Raw genomic sequence first — 21,964 nt, 5'->3', positions numbered from 1 at the left:
TGTAAGACACCTGGGATCCATGGCAAATACTCTGATTGACAGGAGGGAGTCAAATAAAGTCATGGGATCAGGGCAGTTGGCAAGCAGTCGGCTGTAAGGTTGCTAGGTCTCTCTTCACCACTGGCAGGAGGTTTTTGCGGTGGAGCCTAGGGCTGTTGAATTAAAAAAAATTCGGTATAGTTCGGATTCAGCTGAATTCGGCCCGTTTAGATTCAGGATATGCCGAAGTCCGAACTCCCCCGCTTCGGGTCCGTGCAATTCGGCAGGAATTCAAAGTTCGGGAAAAAAATTCGGCCGAATAAAGCCATTAAAAACACAACCGCGCCTTTCCGCGGCTCTGGGGGGACATTTTTGGGGGTAGAGGTCCCAAACTTTGAGCGGAGCTTCAAAGGACGGTTCTTGAAAGACCCCCCAAGTTTTGTAAAGATTGGGTCAGGGGGGGGCTGAGATATGGGCCCCGAAAGGGGTCCCCCCACCCTTATTGTGATCTCTGAGCAGAGCTTGCCGCCCACGCACAAAGCTCCCAGCCCCGACAAACAGCTGATACGTTTGCAAAGCATTGCAGCACAACTGCAAGCAACACGACAGCAAAAGCAACACAACCTTGTAAGCAACACCTTTGCAACTGTGCAAAGCAACACCTGACACCTGGGAGTTTGCAAACCATGGAAAGAGACAGAGGCAGCTAGCTATGCATAATGAGCAGGGGTGGAATTTCCCCTTTTGCATCGGACTCCAAATGCATTCTTTAAGTCACCATTTGAAAACAAGTTTTGAGCAAGCATCCAAATAGACCTATCAGCTCTTATGAATGAGGGAAAACCTGAAGACACACAACTGAAACCCCCCCTCAAACCAGGGAGAGAGAGACTTGAGGGGGAACACACCCCCAGGCAGAACCGGCAAAAGCCCCCTTTGGCTTCCCCCCCACCCACAGAAACTGCTCCCTCCCCACACACACACACTCTGCTTCCACCCCCCCCCCCACACACAGGAGAAAAATTATAGATTAAAGCCCCCAAAGGGGTCTTACTGTGGTTGTCTTCTGTTCCAGCAGGAGGGGCTGGAGAGGACTTGTAATCCAAGACGATTCCAATTAGGAACAGGACGTTTTGCTCTGGAGATGCACAGGATCAGATGATCCATTCATCCCAATAGTGAAAAGGGGAAAGGGGAAAGCCCATATCTCGGGACCCCCTGACCCAATGTTTACAAAACTTGGGTAGTCTCTTAAGAAGCCTTGTCTGAAGCTCCGCTCAAAGTTTGGGATCTGCACCCCCAAAAATGCGCCCCCTGCAGCCACGGAAAGAGAAAAGGGGGGAGCCGATATTTCTGCCCCCACTGAACCCATCTTTACAAAACGTGGGTGGTATCTTAAGAAGGATTGTCTGAAGTTATGCTGAAAGTTTGGGGGCTGTATCCCCAAAAAAGCGTCCCCTGCAGCCACGTAAATGGAAAAGGGGGGGAGGGAAAAGTGGTGGAGCCCATATCTCGAGACCCCCTGACCCAATGTTTACAAAACTTGGGGGGTATCCTAAGAAGGCTCATCTGAAGCTCCACTGAAAGTTTGGGGTCTGTACCCCCAAAAATGCGCCCTCTGCAGCCATGGAAAGAAAAAAGGGGGAGCCCATATCTCGGGACCCCCTGACCCAATGTTTACAAAACTCGGGTGGTCTCTTAAGAAGGCTTGTCTGAATCTCTGCTGAAAGTTTTGTGTCTGTACCCCAAAAATACGCCCCCTGCAGCCACAGAAAGGAGTGAATGTGCACAAGCACCCCCCCACACACAAGGATTTCCCTCTCTCTCTCTCTCCCCGGCCGGGCCGCACATCAGCTGATTCCTGCAGTACTCAATCCTGACTGATTGGCCAGAAGAAGACCCAGCTTGGCCACTGATTGGCCGGGGGAGGAGAATGCTGCTTACTGACGGTTATGCTGCTTACTGACGGCCGAATTTGCCGGATTTATTCGTGAACTCCCGAACTCGCTGAATTCGGCCCCCCCGGTTGCCCGCCAGTTTTGAGTTCGGTTCGTCCCGAACTAAAAAATCAACGAATCAGGGGAAATTCGGCTGTTTTTCAGTTTGGGCCGAACCAAATCGACAGCCCTAGTGGAGCCTGAGGAGGGTGAGGTTTGGGGAGGGGAGGGACCAATGCCGTAGAGTCCAATGGCCCAAGTGGCCATTTTCTCCAGGTGAACTGATCTCTATTGGCTGGAGATCAGTTGTAATAGCAGGAGATATCCAACTAGTACCTGGAGGTTGGCAACCCTAGTCAGCTGACTGAAGAGCGATCCTATCCGGAGGCATACGGTAATATGAGTGCAACTGGATGCAGTAAAAAAAGCTGTGTGGAGCTGGAGAACAGATGCCCTCCTCAGCCAAGTGGGGAGGGGCATCGGGGCCATTGAACAGAGGTAGAGGTACCAAGCCTTTGATATAAGAAGTACAAGGACAAATCATTTCCAACAACGGCATTGCCTGAAGTGTCAATAGAAGAAAGGAAAAAATGTTTTTTTAAAGTTTGATTTTTCTCTGAGTTTCAGTTGGGAGAAGCTCGGTTAACAATTTTGCATAGATAGCATCTCATACCCTGGAGATTGAGTGGGGCAGATAGAAGAAATACTTTTGCATGTTGGAAATGTGATGCTTATTTTGAACACATGTAGCGGTCTTGCTTTTGAGATATGATTTTAAAGGTTATTAATGTAATGACTGGTTAGGGAAGGCCAGAAACAAGGAGCCGGTTAGAATGGAAAGGTCATTTATAACAAACTTATTAAGAGCAGCAAAAATGAAAGATCTCAACGATGGAAATTGGGGAATGTACCACAGAAGGAATATTTGCTTAAGGTATAGTATAGTAGAAATGCAAAAGCTGACTCAAGTAAGCCAGAGATAATTGGGGATGGGGGTATGATTTATTAAACTTTCTTCCCGAATCTTTACCCAAAAAATAAGAAGATTGTAATAGCAAATATGGCAACTGCCTCAAAATGTATTTAACAGGTTGGCTGTCTAAGGGTCAAGGGACACTCAGGTACAATACATACCACAGTACAAGAAGCCCTCCACCCTCAGAAAGAATATTGGGACAAGCAGGAGGCTACTGCGAGGAACGGGAAGGTGGGGAATGATTTGCTTCACCACCTTCTTCCATTGGACCCAATTTCCACTGCGTCCAACCCAATACTTTATTATCTCAATTCTAATTTCATGAAGAAATATTAAGATAATACGAATTTCTTAATGTTAGCTATGAATGACCGTATGTTAACATGGATTTGTTAATATGGATATATTTTCATTTTTGTTTTAAAACATATGTAATGATAGGAGGGTTACACTAGAGAAATTGCCTATATAAATTGCCCATATCACAAGGACTTGTGGCTGGAACACTCTTGAATTTGCTATACTGGCAAAGAAAGGATGTTGTCTCAGGATAACCCTGAGATAACAATCTTGTATATAAGTACTCAGAGCTCTGCGGAAGACAAAACCAACACATAAATCAGCACCAAAGTGACCCAAAGTCAGTGTCAAACACACTGATACTGCTGGGTGAAAAAACACTGCAAGAGCTACTCACCATAGGATTGCCCTGTAAATCAAGAACTTAAACAAAGACGCATGCGTCTGCTTCTTTTGCAGTTAGCTTGCCTCTGGTAAATAATTACCAGTAAATAATTTTTAGGATGAAATTAAGAGGAATTCCACGAGGGTAGAGATGGAAGTGGGAATAATAACATCTAATCTACCACATGGCAGCCGAAGACAGAAAAAGAGCAGTTCTGTATCCACCAAAGAGAGCAGCAGTCAGCAAGCCATTCATCAGGGCGAGGACCCAGGAGGAGAATAAGAAAGGCAAGGGATCTTTCCTGCATGCTTTTGCTTGGTATTAGACTATTAGCTGTGAAATCTGGAGATAAATAGCCACACTGGGGCACAATATACGTGTTGTCACATTCTAGGTTTTCAAACGTGCAAAATTAAATATACCTTGCATTCTTCAACCTCTACAACAGGGGTGGGGAATGTCAGGCCCAGGGGCCCTTTAAGGCCTGCGAAATCATTTGATCCGGCCCTTCGTGGGTCCTGGCAGATCTGTAGATTAGAAGGATCTAAGACTGGAGATCCGCCCCCTCCCGCGGACAGGAATAGCCTCTATTCAAGGTGGATGTGAGTTTGTTTTGCCGAGAAAAGGAACCTTTCCCCCCCTTGCAGAAGAGTCATTAACTCTGGAGCTGCTAGGACCGCCCAAGAAACTGTGTTAACCCTTTCCCACCTGGGCCATGGAGAAACGTATTCCCTCTGTACTACGAGAGGGCTGGGGGCAGAAGTGGTGACAATGGAGGGGTTAAAGGGGGCAGGGCCAGAATGCACGGGGGTGTGTGTGAGTTCTTAGCCAGTGTGTCCTCATTTCACCCTTGCAGACGGAGGTAGCAGGAGCCGGCTGTAGAATCCGGCCCCAACCATGCAGAGCAGGAGCAACTCTGGTGTGTGGCTGGACGCCTACTCCCAGCTGGTGCAACAGACCATCCAGTGCCACCAGGTGGGTGAGTGTGCCACTGGTTGGATGCCTGCCTGCTTGCCTGTGCGGGGGGTGGGGGTCATCTGGTGCAGCTGCCTGCTTGGGGCTTGGTCTGCTAATTTTTAAGTTGATAATTTTGTATTGCCTGCGAATAGGGTTGCCAGGTCTCTCTTTGCCACTGGCGGGAGGTTTCTTTGGGTGGAGCCTGAGGAGGGCGGGGTTTGGGGAGGGGAGGGACTTCAATGCCATAGAGTTCAATTGCCAAAGCGGCCATTTTTCTCCAGGTGATCTGATCTCTATCAGCTGGAGATCAGTTGAATTAGCAGGAGATCTCCTGCTACTACCTGGCAGTTGAGAATAATAAACAGCACCACAGCTCAATATAAGTAGAAATAGAAAATTATTTAGTAATAATCAAACATAAATCAACAAGGTATAGGTCAAGCACTAAACATGGCCTTAAAATGATAACGCAAATATGACAAACATAACAAAAGCCAATGTAATAAAGTCCGTGCTGAAAGGAAAAAAGTACCGGTTCCTTCACCGTGGTAGTCCAGATAAGGTAAGTCTCATAATGCGGTGAAGGAACTGGTATTTTTTTCCTTTCAGCACAGACTTTATTACATTGGCTTGTGTTATGTTTGTCATATTTGCATTATCACTTTAAGGCCATGTTTAGTGCTTGACCTATACCTTGTTGATTTATGTTTGATTATTACTAAATAGTTTTCTATTTCTACTTATATTGAGCTGTGGTGCTGTTTATTATTCTCAACTAACGTTATTCAGCACAAGTACCAATTGTTCAGTGATTACTACCTGGCAGTTGGCAACCCTACCCGCGAATGATTTTATAAATATCCAAATGGCCCTTGGCGGAAAAAAGGTTCCCCACCCCTGCTCTACAAGGACCAAGCTATTTAGGGCTTGAACTGAATGCATTTGCAATGGATGTCAAGAAGCTGAGAAATCCAAAGCACCTACCTAATATCAAATAAGTTCATGTAAAGCACACACAGTCCTCTTCATGCCTTCTACTTCATTGGGTTGTTATGGTTTATGTCATGCATTGTGTTGTGTTATGTTAACATCTCAGTGAATTCTACTAGAAAGTCCCTTTGTACCTCTCAAGGCATCCAATTTTGACATCTTATTTAGTATTAGAGATGATTACCCTGTTTTTCATCTCGTAAAAATACAAGTGATACATCAGAGTGTTTGATGTATCTAGGGTGATTGAAGATAGCATAACCAAGATGAGGCCAAAACATGGGAAAGCAGCTCCTTCTCTTTCATCTTCAGACGTACTTCTTCAAAGTTTCACCAGTTGGGTGAACAGGGCTGCTAAGATTTACCTAAAGTAAGGGTACGATGAAAGAGGTAGAGTGGAAGAAATTGTTGACAAGATTGTTATTGATTAGCAGAGATGGGCAGAGAATGAAAACTCTATAGAACTACACAACAGATTTCTTGAAACTGAACCATTCTAAAACTAAAAAAATAATAATTGGTTCCCCCCCTCCCCAGCCATGGTTATGCAGCCTCAAACGAAAGTCCATAAAAGTTACTACTTCTTGCCAAACTAATGATGATACCAACCAATCTCTTCTATCTTTCTATCCATCCTAACTATAAATGGAGACTGGGAGGAGAGATGTGCTGGTATGTCATTTTTCCTAACAGCATGTTTTTTTTTATCCTGCATACTTTCTTTGTTAATTTTCCTCCTTCATCCATTTTCTTTATTGTATTGTTACCTCAATTACACATTCTGTACATTTTTATACATGTGTCATAAAAGGCATCCATTTTAGATGTCGTATTTCTATCAAATTTTGTTAGTACAGTTGATGAAAAAGATGACAACCATCCAACCAGAGATATCACAAATTTAGTAAATTCCCTGTGTGTTTCAAGGAAGGAAATTCTATGGCTGGGCTGTTTGCCAGAGAGCAGCTGCTTATAAATGCAACACTAGCCCCTTTCAGTCATTACTATTTTGGCTCTCAAATCACACATAAGGGAAATCACATTACCAAATTTGTAACGACAGAAGATGACTACAGAGTGACTGCAGTCACAATGGATCTAGTCATCTATAGCATCTGGCTTGAACACAGGCAAATTTTACTACACCTTCATATGACCCTTGACAACATTTCCCTCACAACATGACCTGCTTTTCCCAGATTTCTAAATGGATGCTGTTTCACCCTAGTCCGTTTATAAGCAGCTAGCATGTAGTAAACAGTCATCTGAATCCACTCTCAGATGCACCTGAGAACTTGGAATTGAGTCAGAAGAACACATTCCACTCCATAAAAGCTTATGTGATAATAAATCTGTTAGACTGAAGTCACATATGCATTGTGAAGTTCAAGAAGACTGAAATACAGTTGTAAATCATTCTTCCTGCATGGCAACCAGTCAATTCAGAAACACATTTAACCCTGCCCTTCTGTTTTTCACACATTCACAACAACAGTGGGACAGGAGCTGAAAAGTACCTGATGCAGTGTATATAAATTTGTCTTTTAGGTGTGCCAAAATACTTCCTTCCTTCCTTCCTTCCTTCCTTCCTTCCTTCCTTCCTTCCTTCCTTCCTTCCTTCCTTCCTTCCTTCCTTCCTTCCTTCCTTCCTTCCTTCCTTCCTTCCTTTTTTTTTTTTGCTTTGCCTAAAGAGCTGAACAGGGATTGTATTGCAGAGAGAAGGCAGAGAGCTGAAATTAATGCTCCTCAAAAGCTGTCATCAAAAATGACCTCTAGGAAAGCCAGAAGTCTTGTTTGGGGCATCTTTTTGCTTTTGACCAGGAGACTACCTCTTCATTTCTAAATTTTATTTCTGCTGTCTTGAGGAGCAGAACCTTAACAAAGCAAAATCTTGTATTCTTATGGTGAAGTCACATACACTTTTCATCATTCCAAAAGTGCAACATCAAGCAATGATTGTGTTCTAGTTATCATGGAAAGAATAAACCTGCATCTGGCCTGGACAATTTCAGATCTTAAGCGTGAATCCTCCTCTAGTTTTTAAAAAATCCCTGATTATTAGAAAACTAGCATATCAGGATTGAATATTTGTCTAGCATTTTTTATATCAGAGGAATGATTTTGGGTTGACAGATCACACCCAAAGAGTGCTTGTTAATGGCTCCTCATCCACTTGGAGAGGAGTGACTAGTGGAGTGCCTCAGGGATCTGTCCTGGACCCTGTGTTGTTCAACATCTTTATAAATGATTTGAATAAAGGAATAAAGAGGATGTTTATTAAATTTGCAGACGATACTAAATTGGGAGTGGTAGCAAATATGGCAGAAGACAGAGCCAGGATACAGGATGATCTTGACAGGCTGGAGAATTGGTCTAAAACTAATAAAATGCATTTCAACAGAGATAAATGTAAAGTTCTGCATTTAGGAAGAAAAAAATCAAATGCATAATTATAGGATGGGGGAGACTTGTCTTAGCAGTAGTGTGTACAAAAAGAATCTAGGGGTCTTAGTAGACCAAATATTGAACATGAGTCAGCAGTATGATGCGGTAGCTAAAAAGGCAAATGTGATCTGGGGCTGTATCAACATAAGAATAGTGTCCAGATCACATGAAGTGATGGTATCGCTTGACTCTGTTCTGGTTAGACCTCACCCAGAGTATTGTGGTCAGTTTTGGGCAAAACAATTGAAGAATGAATTAGACAAACGAACGTGTCCAGAGGAGGGCAACAAAGATGGTGAGGGGTCTGGAGACCAAGTCCTATGAGGAAAGGTTGAATGAGCTGGGTATGTTTAGCCTGGAGAGGGGACGACTGAGAGGTGATATGATAACTTTCTTCAAGTATTTGAAGGGCTGTCGTATAGAGGAGAGCCTGTGGTGCAAAGTGGTAAGCTGCAGTACTGCAGTCCGAGCTCTGCTCATGACCTGAGTTCGATCCCGACGGGAGTCAGTTTCAGGTAGTCGGCTCAAGGTTGACTCATTCTTCCATCCTTCCGAGGTTGGTCAAATGAGGACCCAGCTTGCTGGGGGGTAAAGGGAAGATGACTGGGGAACCACCCCATAAACAAAGTCTGCCTATTAAACATCGGGATGTGATGTCACCCCATGGGTCAGTAATGACCTGGTGCTTGCCCAGGGGACCTTTACCTTTTACCTTACATATAGAGGATGGTGCTGAGTTGTTTTCTGCTGCCCCAAGTCACACCAGAACCAATGGGATGAAATTAAATCAAAAGAGTTGCAGACTAAACATTAGGAAGAACTTTCTAACAGTTAGAGTGGTTCCTCAGTGGATCAGGCTTCCTCGGGAGGTGGTGGGCTCTCCTTCCCTGAAGTTTTTAAAGCAGAGGCTAGAAGGCCATCTGTCAGCAATGCTGATTCTATTACCTTAGGCAGATCATGAAAGGAAGGGCAGGAAGGTTTGTATCAGTGTTTGGCTCTTGTGGCCCTTTCTTGCATGCCCAGGGTAGTGCCGATCGCCACTTTGGAGTCAGGAAGTAATTTTTCTCTAGGCCATATTGGGCAGGGATCTGCAGGGGTCATCTTCTGGGCATCGAGTGGGGGTCACTGGGGGTCACTGGGGGTCACTAGGGGTGACTGGGGGTAACTGTGTGTGTGTGGGGGATAGTTGTGAATTCCTTGCATTGTGCAGGGGGTTGGACTAGATGATCCTGATGGTCCCTTCCAACTCTGTGATTCTGTGATTCTATGATTTGCATGCAGAAACATGCACTGATGGGGACTAGCATTAGAAATCTGAAGAAGGGGTAGACTGGGAGGAAAAATGGCCTTGGAAAAAGCCCTCCCCCAAAGTAGGGAGGAAGGGAGAACAAGGCTTTCTAGCCATCCCCATACTGTGAAGCTTGACTGAGCACTTTGCTCACTGTGCTGGGCAAGCAAGACTGCATCAGGCAAGTGTGGCCTGGCTGGGTAGAGTATGGTTAGGCTGAGCCTATTCTTCAACATGGTGGGCAAATAAGCCCAGGCTAGGTGCATCTCTCACTGGATGGTACAAGACTGGGATGGGTATGTCCTTGACCAAGCCAGCCCTGAAAAAATTCAGAATTCCAAAATGGTATTGGGGGGGGGGGGAAATACTCCGGAATAATTTCCAAAATACAAACCTGAATAATATCAATATTTTTTTCAAGTGCACATCCCTACTGGTTACCATGAGGATGGCTTCCCACAATTGTGCACTCACAGAGAAGTAACAGCCTAGCAACCAATCACCTCCTTTCTCCTGGCACCCATTTTAGATAGGATTTATTAAAAAAGAAAAGCCCACACATGCTCTGCACAGCAACTGATTGAGCAAGGAATAAAAGAAAAGGTGCAAAGATGCAGTCTTCTGTCCCTCAGCCCTACACATGCTCTAACTGTTATTATTCTAAGGTGGGCTCTTTAAACTTAACGGTTACAGCACTCTAAAAGCTCCCATTACTGTGGTCTTAGCCTGGGCTGCCTATCCTTTGTTAGCTCCATGTGGGAATGGCAGCCATACTTGCATAACTACACCTCAAGTACTGGATGCTTGACAGAGCCTCAAGCAAGGAGCCTCCCCCTGATATAGGTGTTTCCTTGGATTCCACTCCAGTGCGAGTACAGGACTAACTATAAGAAGCAGAAATCTCAACAAATGAACCTACCTGTACAAGGCAGATGCTGTTCTCTTCAGCCCTTTGGGTCTGTTGGGTTTTGGTTCTCCAGCCATGTTTATATCTGCAATGAATAGTAATTTGACATCAATACTGTTGTATTCATTTTGTATCCCTGATGCAGATTTTTATAGACAATTTTTAATTGTTCTGAGCACTAGAGCTTATTAAAATTAAATGTAGCCTTTTTGATGTATATCTAACACTGGGCAATGACTATTTATGAACCTTTTAGTTAAATCAACATATGCAAATAAACACAGGCCTTTTCCCTTCTGTGAAAAACAGCAGACATAAAAGGTACATGTAGCTAGCTTGTTTTATGCAGGCAAAGCTAGGTCTATCAGTGGATTAATTATCTGTGCTTCAATTAATCAATGACGTGAAATACTTTTGCACATTACCCTTAGGAGATTCTGAAGCATAAGACCACTTCTAGTTAAGAGGCTGGAGACATCCCCACTGGCTTATGTGTCTTTACCTCTGGTAATCAGGGCTAGTGTGAATGCAGGCATAATCCTAATCTTCTCACAAAGGAAAAGGAAGAGGAATGGTAAGAGAGAGCGAAAAGAATATAAATGCTCAGAGGTCTGTCCTGATCACTACTCATGGGCAATATTAGATCTGTACAGCCCTCACTCTTAGAAGTAACATTTTCTTGAAAGTTTTCCATTTTTGTTCTCTATTATAGTAGCATGTTCTAACCAAACGAGTCTTTAAAAAATGGGAATGTCTCACTGATTAAAATTTGCACCCAACAATTTAAATTGATGACCGCTGATTATTCAGGTATAATTTTAGCTGATTAACTTCCAGATAAAAGCTTGCAGCCTTAATTTTAACACAGGAAGGTGTTACCCATGGAATGACACTCCTTAATGCCATGTTGAGACCCTCTGATTTATTTTAACAGAATTGTTCAAATTACTTTTCGCCTTTGATATCCAGTTGAGCCCTTGAACATGTTTGCTAGAATGACACTGCTGTATGACAATAGTCCTATGCTATCATGAACATACATGATACTGCCTTGCACTCAGTCAGTTCATGGGTCTGTCAAGGTCAGTAGGGTCTACTCTGATTGACAATGGCTCTCCAGGGCCTCAGACAGAGGTGTTTTATATCACCTACTTCATTCTCTTAATTGGAGATGTTGGGGAATTCAACTTGCTCTATCACTGAAAGCGCATTCCTGACCTTTGAGGGCGAAAGCCCTTAGGAGGCCAGGAAGTGGCCGTGACAGCATTAGAGCCCCCCATGCTGGTGTCTGGGCTACTTATGCTGGTGTAAGTGGCCCTAACACTGACAAGGAGGTCCGGACACCAGTCTCTGGGCGCTGCCATGACAGCACCTCTCCAGGATGCCAGCGGGGCCTTCTGCCTGTGTTAGGGATGCCAACTGCCAGGTACTAGTTAAACAAAGTATATTCACCAATACTATAAGGCTAAGCTGTAGTAAAGAATAGTAAAGGGCTCTCAATAATTATACAAAATCACAAAATATTCGATTTCACATATAACAATTTACTGTGTCAACATTACCACACTAAGACAACAAAATGCAATGTGTATCTATCTATGTGTCACTAACATACAACATACAAGAACACAAAACAATATCACAATGGTTTGAAAACCAAAAATATGTTTAAGTCATCAGACTTTCATTTTTCATGTAAATTCTTGACCATCTAAATGTATAGAATCTAGATGGTCAAGAATTTACATGAAAAATGAAAGTCTGATGACTTAAACATATTTTTGGTTTTCAAACCATTGTGATGTTCTTGTATGTTGTATGTTAGTGATACATAGATAGATACACATTGCACTTTGTTGTTTTAGTGTGGTAACGTTGACACAGTAAATTGTTATATGTGAAATTGAATATTTTGTGATTTTGTATAATTATTGAGAGCCCTTTACTATTCTTTACTACAACTGCCAGGTACTAGCTGGAGATCTCCTGCTATTACAACAGATCTCCAGCCGATAGACATCAGTTCACCTGGAGAAAATGGCTGCTTTGGCAATTGGACTCCATGGCATTGAAGTCCCTCCCCTTCCCAAACCCCGCCCTCCTCAGGATCTGCCCCAAAAACCTCCTACCAGTGGCGAACAGGGACCTGGCAACCCTAGCCTGCGTCCCACTGGTGTAAAGGCCCATACCGGTATTCTGGGGGGCATCCCAGCATCCTGGCATCCCGAGAGGCATTCCCAGGGCAGGGTGGGGGGAGGAGCTGCCATTAGGCAGCCTCCTGTCCCCTTTTGCCCTGAGCACACCTGCGGCGAGAAGAGCGAGGCTGCACCTGCTTTTTAGCTTTTCTCAATGGGGTGAAATGCCCCATTTTAAGAGAAAAAAGCCTTTCAAAGGCTTTTTTCAAGCTGCTGGCAGGCGTGGAACGGCTTAGGAGGTGCCGCAGCAGTGCCTCCTCCCTACAGTCCCCAGCTGCCAGCAGCGCAGGAATGCGCTGTTAGTCATGGCCCCTCCCCAGTCATCATTACAAGCGAGAGACCATTAACACCTTGGAAATCCTGTTGTGCACACACAAACATGAAATGCTTAAAATCAGCCCATCCCTTGATAAGACTAGTTCATGAAAAATTCAGCATTTCACAAAACTCTGCCTCTCGTTTACAATTACAAGTTGCTTTCTTCCCAGCAGAAAATGAATGCCCAGTATCAGGAACATAGGGTTGCCATGTTCCTTGGTGCCATCTTCCATTCAGTCCATGCTAAAAGATGCACTGGGTGCCAAAGCATGTCTGAAGTCACCTGACGTGATCTCATGGACAGTTTTCAATTCCAGTGATGGGGAAGAATGAGATTTTTCTGATCTGCCGAGAAAATCTCTACCCTAAGCCTTCATGTGGAAGGGAGTGTGGAAAACGTGAGGACAGAGCAGTGTGACCAATTTTCACTGCCTGCGTGAAAACAGAACAAAGTAACTGCAGCTACAAAGACACTGCTGTATAGAAACAAAACATGAGGAAAGGTGAAGAACCCTCCTGTCCTGCTTTCTCTAGCTGGAGGCAGGAAAAATGTTCATATGCCTGACAAAGCCCTCCACATGGTCCTTACTGCTCCCTCTAACACTTTGGGATGTTGCCAGCACAAAGATATAGCATCAAAAATGACAGATGTTCTTTCTTTCAAAGCCAAGGCAGATACACTGAATTGGAGGTGCCAGCGCCATAACCGGGGGTGGGGGTGGGGACTGCCAGGCTTAGGGAAGCTTGAAAAGATCAATTTCGGGGAAAGCACTGCCAAGGTGGAATCACAGAGATGAAAGATCCCAGGGTACATATCTCATTTGTGGGTGGCCATCACAGATTCTTTAACTGGCACAGCCAGATGGGTCTTGTCACACTTCTGGACTGGGACAGGAAGTTCTGTGGGCCTGGCTGTGTCATGGAGTTATACTATGGAGTAGAAATTTACCTGCTCAGTCATAAGAACATAAGAAAAGCCATGCATGGATCTCTTCCATGAACATGTCCACTCCCCTCTTAAAGCCTTCCAAGTTGGCAGGCATCACCGCATCCTGGGGCAGGGAGTTCCACAATTTAACTATGCGTTGTGTAAAGAAATTTACACTTTAATTCGCAATTTAACTATGCGTTGTGTAAAGAAATATTTCCTTTTATCAGTTTTGAATCTCTCACCCTCCAGCTTCAGCAGATGACCCCGCATTCTAGTATTATGACAGAGGGAGAAAAGTTTCTCCCTGTCCACTCTCTCCATACCATGCATAATTTTATAGACCTCTATCATGTCTCCCCTTAACTGCCTTCTTTCCAGGCTAAACAGCCCTAAGCGTTTTAACCACTCCTCACAGGGCAGTTGCTTTAGTCTCCTGATCATTTTGGTCGCTCTTTTCTGCACCTTCTCAAGCTCTGCAATATCCTTTTTTAGGTGTGGTGACCAGAACAGTATTCCAAGTGTGGTCTCACCATAGATCACTTTACACTTGCTCACATTGAATCTCATTTGCCAGAATGAGAATCTCATCTGCTCACATTTGAATCTCAGTCCACAAGGCAATACTATCTCAAGGCATGAGGAGCCGCAGAAATCCTATAATGCACACTAGAATAGTAACTTTGGCAGTTATTTGGAAGGAACTTTCTCCATTCAGTTCAAGACACATTTCAAGAAGTCTCCCAGCAATGGTGTCCATTCTTCTTGTTGGGCTGGGCCAACAGCTGTGCACCAAAATGTATGTAGAAAAGGCAGGCACTTTTACCTCAGGTACTTTACTTCCATTGTTTCATGTGGGGTTTGCAATAAGCTGAGCATCCGGCAGTAGTGATACAGAAAAATCTTTCATTAAACAAATCTGCATCTCTCTCTCTCTCCTGTGAGAGAGAGAGGCAAAAACAGTGAAAAACACCAAGGAGGAGGCTCAACACCAAGGGTGCCGAGCGAAGAGAGACTCGCTAGCCGCCGCACAGACTTAACTTTAAAAGCAGTACACACACTCCCACAGAGGTGAGGGGTCACACTCCCCTCGGCAGAATGGGCGAAAGCCTCCTTTGGCTTCCCCCCCAGAAACTGCCCCCCCCACAGACTCTGCTTCCCCCCTCACATACACACGGGAAAAATATAGATTAAAGCCCCAAAAGGGGTCTTACTGTGGATGTCTTCTGTTCCATCAGGAGGGACTGGGTAATCCAATATGATTCCATTTAAGCACGGGAGGTTTTGCCTTGGATTTGCCACTCTCTAGATGCATAGGATCGGCTGATCCCATTCATCCCAATAGGGAAAAGGGGGGACCCATATCTCGGGACCCCCTGACTCAATCTTTACAAAACTTGGGGGTTCTTGCAAGAAGGCTCATCTGAAGCTACGCTGAAAGTTTGGGGGCTGCACCCCCAAAATGTGCCCCCTGCAGCCACGGAAAGGAGCAAATGTGCACATGCACCCCCCCACGGGGATTTCTCTCACACACAAATAGATACTCTCTCTTTCTCTCCCCGGGCCACGCAGCAGCTGGGCTCACGTGCTCAATCGCGACTGATTGGCCAGAAGAAGACCCTGCTTGGCCACCGATTGGCCGTGGGAGAATGCTGCTTACTAACTGACGGTTATGCTGCTGTGCCGAACCCTGAATTTGCTGAATTTATTCGCCGAACACTCCAAACTCACCGAATTCGGCTCCCCGGTTTCCTGCGTTTTTTGAGTTTGGTTCCATCCGAACTAAAAACCGCCGAATCGGAGAACATTCGGCTATTTTTCGGTTCGGGCCAAACCGAATCGACAGCCCTACCAGTGTAGGCTGGAGTTCATCACACATCTACATTACCATCATTTACTTAATGATGAAAGCTTTCAGATTTTTAAACTGTTTTTTTCTGAATGAGGGCTTGAAGGAAGTCCACCAAAGGGATTTGACTTCAATGACCTCTAATCACAGCATGCTGAGCTACTTGTATTTCAACCAGTCCCTCGGTATTTTCAAACATAAGGAACCAATCAGCACAGAGGCCTGAGTGCTTCTCCATTTGATGACAGAAGGAGAAAAATCATTGCTTATTATTTGCCTTTTGAACATCTAAGAGCCAACCTTGGCCTTGGGACACCAGCTAGATATATGAGCTACCACTCCCCCCCATTTGTTCTGGTTTGTCTGAGAAAATCACTCCCACAAATCATTTATTTCTAGAGAATGACTGCAGACCGAATATTTATGTCATAACTGGATTGGTTAGCCCTTGGTATTGCAATGAGACACACAAATGTCCTGAAGAGGACTGCAGGTAATAAGCATCTCTCAAATTACAGAAGTGCCTCTTGAATAGAGAGCCAGAGTGGTGTAGTGGTTAAGAGCGGTGGTTTGGAGCAGTGGATTTTAATCTGGAGAACCGGGTTTGATTCCCCACTCCTCCACATGAGCGGCGGACGCCTACCTGGTGAACCAGGTTGGTTTCTCCACTCCTACACATGAAGCCACAGGAATAAAAAAGGCAGAGACTGTGGGTGAAAATGCACGGTCACTTTATCCTCCTTTAATCCCTGTTTTAGCCAGGATCGAACGCACATTAGGCGAAATGCATGCGTTCGATCCTGGCTGAATCCTGACTGAAACAGAGATTAAAGGAGGATAAAGCGACCATGCGTTTCCCCCTGTGGCTCCCTCCTTCCACATGAGATATGCAGTGTCACCCGGCCTTTCAGGGAAGTTGAGGGCACAGTAGCACAAAGGCTGTGGCTATTCCCACCCATGATAAATAAGCAGCACCCTGAAGGTAAGCATTCCAAGGTGCTGATGCTCATATTGAAGGCATCTCTGATGAATGAGCCATAGAGACATTGCCTAGAATTGTTGAATCTCAGACACAATGGCCTGAATCCTATGAAACCCACCAGTGGAATAATTCATGGCCTGGGGCTTTCCTGCCTCCCCTTCCTGATGCTGCTCACTGATCCCTACAGAATTTTGTTCCGGGGGTGGGTGGGTGGGGATCAGGGACCCTCAAGAGGCCAAAGTAGGAGTCAGCAGTGGGAGGAAGGATTGGCAAGAATTACTCCTTCTCTGCCAGTGGAAGCGGCCTTTTATTGTTGGAATCAGACTGAAGGATGCAAGCCATTGCTTTTCAACCCCATCAGCTGCTTAATCATCGGGTGACCAATTACTGAGGAATCAAATGGCATGCATGCCCGTGCTACCTAGCCCAGAAGTGGCAGAGCGAGCTATATTTCAGTTCTCCAGCTTTGCAGAAGGAGAAGGTGACATCTAGGAAACAGCGTGAGTTGTTTTGAACAACCTGAGAATAGATTGCCACTAAGTAAATAACAACATCCCCCCCTTTAAAAAAAAGATGTCAAAATGTTCACATTCTCATTTCAGGTTGTTACACCAGATTTTGCACAGGGTGGAAATGGGTTTTGTGCCTCTGCACAGGTGTGTCTAGCACTCCTGTTGCCTTCCATATTGCCACCACCTACTGGGAGATCAAAAATGCCAATTTTTGATTGAAATTGCTATCTTCAACAACAATTCTCAGTTTATACCTGGCAACAAGAGCTTCTCAGCAGGTGACATTTCAAAGCATTGCACAAAAAGGCTACAGCTAGAAACAGTTCATTTTAGGCAAACATGTAATATTGGCGTAAGCTGTGTCACTCTTCTACATGGCTGCCTTAAACACTACAATATGTCAGCAGCTGCACTTTGCAATACATGTGTAAAGTTAGTGATCAAAATGTACCAGGCAAAATACAGCACATGAAGCTGCCTTATACTGAGTCAGACCATTGATCTCTCATGGTCATTATTCTCTGTTCTGACTGACAGCAGCCCTCCAGGGTCTCAGCTAGAGGTCTTTTACATCACCCACTACCTGATGCTTTCATATGGAAGTACCAGGGACTGGACCTTGGACCTTCTGCATATAAAGTGGATGCTCTACTAATGAACCAGAGCCAAATTATTTTACCCCCAAGGCCAATATGAACATTATGCCTTTCAGACTGCAGGCCACTCAGAGCTGTACACCAAAGTGGACAGATGTTCTTGTTGCATAAAGGCAAGGGAATAATGCAGCAATAGGTGACATATTGCTGGATGTTCATGCAGTGTATCTAGTTTCCTTTGGGCACCTTAGGGTTGCAACCAGTCCCTGCAATATATAGGGTATTGGAACGGTGCTTCAGCTACCTGACAGTTATTACCGCAGGGTCATCATAAGATATGAAGCCTGCATGTCTTGCAGGACCAGACATTCCTGGGGTGGGGGGGAAGCTTCCTGCCTTGATTAGAAGTGCTCCCTGCAATCCTGCTTTAGAATAGGAAGTGATTGTGCTCACAAGTCCTTTGTCTTCCCTAAGAAAAAACCCATAGTTGTTACATCTGCTGAGACTTTGATTTTAATTTGTAGGTTGAGCTAGTATTTTAGCTAAGGGAGAGCAAATCCACATGGAGGAAAGTGAGCTCATGCCCCCCCCCCCCCATGTATTTATTATATCTTGTAAAGGAGAACCTATATACATATAGCCTTATCTGCACAATCCAAAATCCACAATCACAAATACAAGCATTCATGACAGGCGCTTACAAGTTAGAGTGCACTCATGTAGGAGCTGGAACAGCAGGCCCGATCCTGCTTCCTTCCACACATATTTGTTGTCCCTCTATTGAAACTTGTGAACAATCCTATTAGTTCTCCTGAAGGTCTCAGGTACAGTTTTTTTTGCAGATCCCCTCAATGGAGATGCCCAAGTTTCATCCCAGGGCTTTGTGCATACAAAGCCTGTGTGCTGCCTTTAAGCTATGGGATCTCCCCAAATTTCTTAATCGAAGGGCTTTCTCTGCATGCTATTGCCCCTTTCTGGCTTTTCTTCCAACCCAAGTGATGTTGGTAGCCATATCAAAAACCCACCAGGCTATAAAATACTGCTGCTACATACCAGGTCAGTCAGTCACAGGAAAAGCAGAAGCAATCCAGGATTTAACCCTGGCTGAGAAGACTGACCTGGCATTTATCACTGAGACTTGGCTGGGGTAAGGAGGAGGGGTTAACCTAACTGTGTCCCCTGGGGTGCTCAGTGATACATCAGCATAGGTCTGGCAGGTGGTGTTGCTGTAGTCTATAAGGACTCTATCCCTTTAGCACAGTGGCCCATCCAGGACATTTCTGAATTTGATGTTGGGACTGAGAGACAGGATTAGTGTATTGCCTGCTGGTGAGTGGAAGGTCTGACCTGGGATTTAAGGTGTCACCCATTCTGGATGGTGTTGTGCTCCCCTTGAAAAAATGGGTCTGTAGTCTGGGGTTGCTCTTGGACTCAAGCAAACTATTAGATAAGCAGGTGGCCAGGAGTGTCTTTTACCAGCTTCGATTAGTCAGCTGTGGCCTTTCCTGGGCAGAAAAGATCTGGCCACTGTGGTGCATCATGCCCAAAGCTGCAGTCTGAATGTTGTCAGGAGTGTGATGTAGGGACCATATCATTCCAGTCTTGGCCCATCTACACTGACTCCCAGTCTGTTTCCAGGCCCAATTCAAAGTATTGACCTGGTGTTGACCTTTGAAGCCCTATATGGTTTGGGACCAAAATACCTGAAGGACCTTATGAACATACCTGGTCACTATGTCATCTTTGGAGGCCCGGCTTTGGATGCCCAGGCTTCTGAAATTAGGTGAGTGGCAACCTGGGAGATAGCCTTCTTGGTCACGGCACCAAAATGCAGAAATTGTCTTCCCAGTGATACTCATCTTTCCCTTTCTGTTGCCATCATGCCAATGGTAAAGATTTTTTTTTTGTTCCATTTGGCATTCTCTCAGGGATCACTCCTTCTTTAATTGTTGTTGGGGTTTTTTTTGTGTTTTAGTTATGGTTTTCATTATATTTTTGTTGGTTTTAAATGCTTTTAAGATGTGATTTTATTATGTATTTTTTAAAAAAATTCTCAGCCACCTTGGTAGCCCTTATCAGAACAGAAAGGTAGGGTACAAATTTTGTAAAATAAATAAAGTTGAGATCCTTTAAAGGTAAAAGTCCCCTATGCAAGCACCAGGTCATTCCTGACCCATGGGTGACGTCACATCCTGACGTTTACTAGGCAGACTTTGTTTACGGGGTGGTTTGCCAGTGCCTTCCCCAGTCATCTTCCGTTTCCCCCCAGTAAGCTGGGTACTCATTTTACCAACCTCGGAAGGATGGAAGGCTGAGTCAACCTTGAGCCAGCTACCTGAAACCAACTTCTGTTGGGATCGAACTCAGGTCATGAGCAGAGCTTGGACTGCAGTACTGCAGCTTACCACTCTGCTCCACAGGACTCTTTTGAGATCCTTTACCAGGAGAATTAATCTGAGACTTTACACATACTAGAAATTTGATTTACTTCTGAACTATAATATGTTTCCAAGGACAGAAGTGATCTGGGTCAGAGGTTTCCATTCATTCATGTCTTCATTAAAACAGTAGCAAGGGCTTTGTGTTACAACATGATGCAGTATCAACCAATATATTAAAGCCAAGACCACAACAGTGTAAAACTATGCTGGCTCTATAACTCTCATTCACTTAAATGATAATAAAGCTAAAAAGAAACAAGAAGTAAAGTTTCAGCAGGAAAGGTATTGCACCGTGAGCTTGCTCACACGTTATGTTTACACTGGAGGTAATCAGGATTATCCCTCAGGAAATCTTGTGGATTCTCTGCTGTGCCCTCACATTACAAGTTGAGTAATTTGTGATTTAAAAACCTTTGCTGCTCTGCATAATCATTTGTGGCAATGCAATGGATGGGCTGCTTTTGGTAATAGGTGAACATGTTTGGATTGTGGTTCCATATCATGGAAGCAAAGCCCTGTGAATAAGCCTTCTGTGTTTTGCACAGTGCTCACAGCATTAGGTGCCTAATTTGATTTGGGACCTCAGTGCTGCTGTAGCGTACATTACAGCAATCATCATCATCACTTCCAAGGTTTTATGTTCAGCAGTGAGAGGCTTCACTGCAGAAAATAAACTGCTAAAACAAACACACCCACACACCTGGTTGTTGAACATCTGTTTTTCTTCCAGGAAAAAATCTAGCAGATCTACAGTGAACGCTCCATATTATTTAAAAAGAATTGCAAAGGAAGAATGTAGATAGGTAAGCAGACCTATCCCTGCTTCGCCAAACACTGCTAGTTGGCATTAATTCAGGTCTGCAAACTAGAGTTACCGTATATACTCGGGTATAAGCCGACCCGAGTATAAGCCGAGGTGCCTAATTTCACCCCCAAAATGGGGAAAAATTAGGCACCCGTGTATAAAAATTAGGCACCCTCCCCCCCCGCAAGCTTACCTTAAGGCGGCCGGGCAGGCGGCGGCGGCCCCTTCCCTGCGGGCCAGGAGCGGCCCACAGGGCCTCATGCGCGCAGGGGGGGCCGCCGCCGCCTGCCCGCGCGCCTTCCCTGCAGGCCAGGAGCGGCCTGTAGGGCCTCCTGCGTGCAGGGAGGGGGCCGCCGCTGCCGCCAGGGAAGGCGAGCAGGTAGGCTGCGGCGGCCCCCTCCCTGCGCCCAGGAGGCCGCGCGGGCCGCTCCTGGCCTGCAGAGAAGGTGCACGGGCTGGCTGGCGGCGGCGGCGGTAAGTTTTCCCCTCCCTCCCCCTACCGTATTGACCCGCGTATAAGCCGAGTTGGGCTTTTTCAGCACTTTTTTTGGGCTGAAAAACTCGGCTTATAAGCGAGTATATACGGTACCAACTGTAAGGTGGAACCTGGACTTCTCCCAGAATTACAGCTGCCCCCTCCAGGAATTTTCCAAGCTGGAGTTGGCAACCATACAGCAAACTGAAATCAACACAGTTAATGGATTAAAGCTTTAGTCAGAGAGGGACAATTTTAACTGGTGATTCTGATAGCTATTTGCCATTTTTTAAAAGGGATGTTAAGGATTTTGGAGTGTTTCTGCAACAGGGAATAGAAAGATAGTCTTACAACCATAAACAGTAACCGGTTTACTACATTGTAAGTTGTCTTGCACCGCCTTCAGTGCATGTCACATTGGGAGATACTGAGGTTTTGTTAATATGCAAATGTATTTAAATTTAATTAACCAATTAATTGACTAATTGGTTAAAAGGCAGATAGCTCTAAGTGTTGATAGCTCTACTTGAGCTTTCATTTGATAGCAGTACTTGAAACATTCACAGTGCTGCTTTATCTTATTTTTTTTGCATGCATCAGCAGTGAAAAGTTGTACAATGAGAATACTTTAATGTAGTCCTTTTCCACATGACAATGTTTTCCTTTGGAAGGGCTGGTGTTTCCATAGCTGAGAACACA

General features: G+C 44.8%; 1 protein-coding gene across 1 annotated transcript in view; it reads right to left on the bottom strand.

Moving 5' to 3' along the window:
• RALY (RALY heterogeneous nuclear ribonucleoprotein) overlaps positions 1 to 21,964 on the bottom strand; it is a 307,270-nt gene that overhangs the window by 23,470 nt on the left and 261,836 nt on the right. The window contains exon 4 of the mRNA XM_056844432.1: positions 10,177 to 10,249. Coding sequence (XP_056700410.1) covers positions 10,177 to 10,249 — 73 coding nt within the window. The remainder of the gene's footprint in view (positions 1 to 10,176; positions 10,250 to 21,964) is intronic.

This window comes from Euleptes europaea, chromosome 2 (genome assembly GCF_029931775.1).
Source record: "Euleptes europaea isolate rEulEur1 chromosome 2, rEulEur1.hap1, whole genome shotgun sequence".
NCBI classification, from domain to species: domain Eukaryota; kingdom Metazoa; phylum Chordata; class Lepidosauria; order Squamata; family Sphaerodactylidae; genus Euleptes; species Euleptes europaea.
Note: the sequence above shows the minus strand (reverse complement) of the source record. Positions and strands in the feature narration are given on the sequence as shown.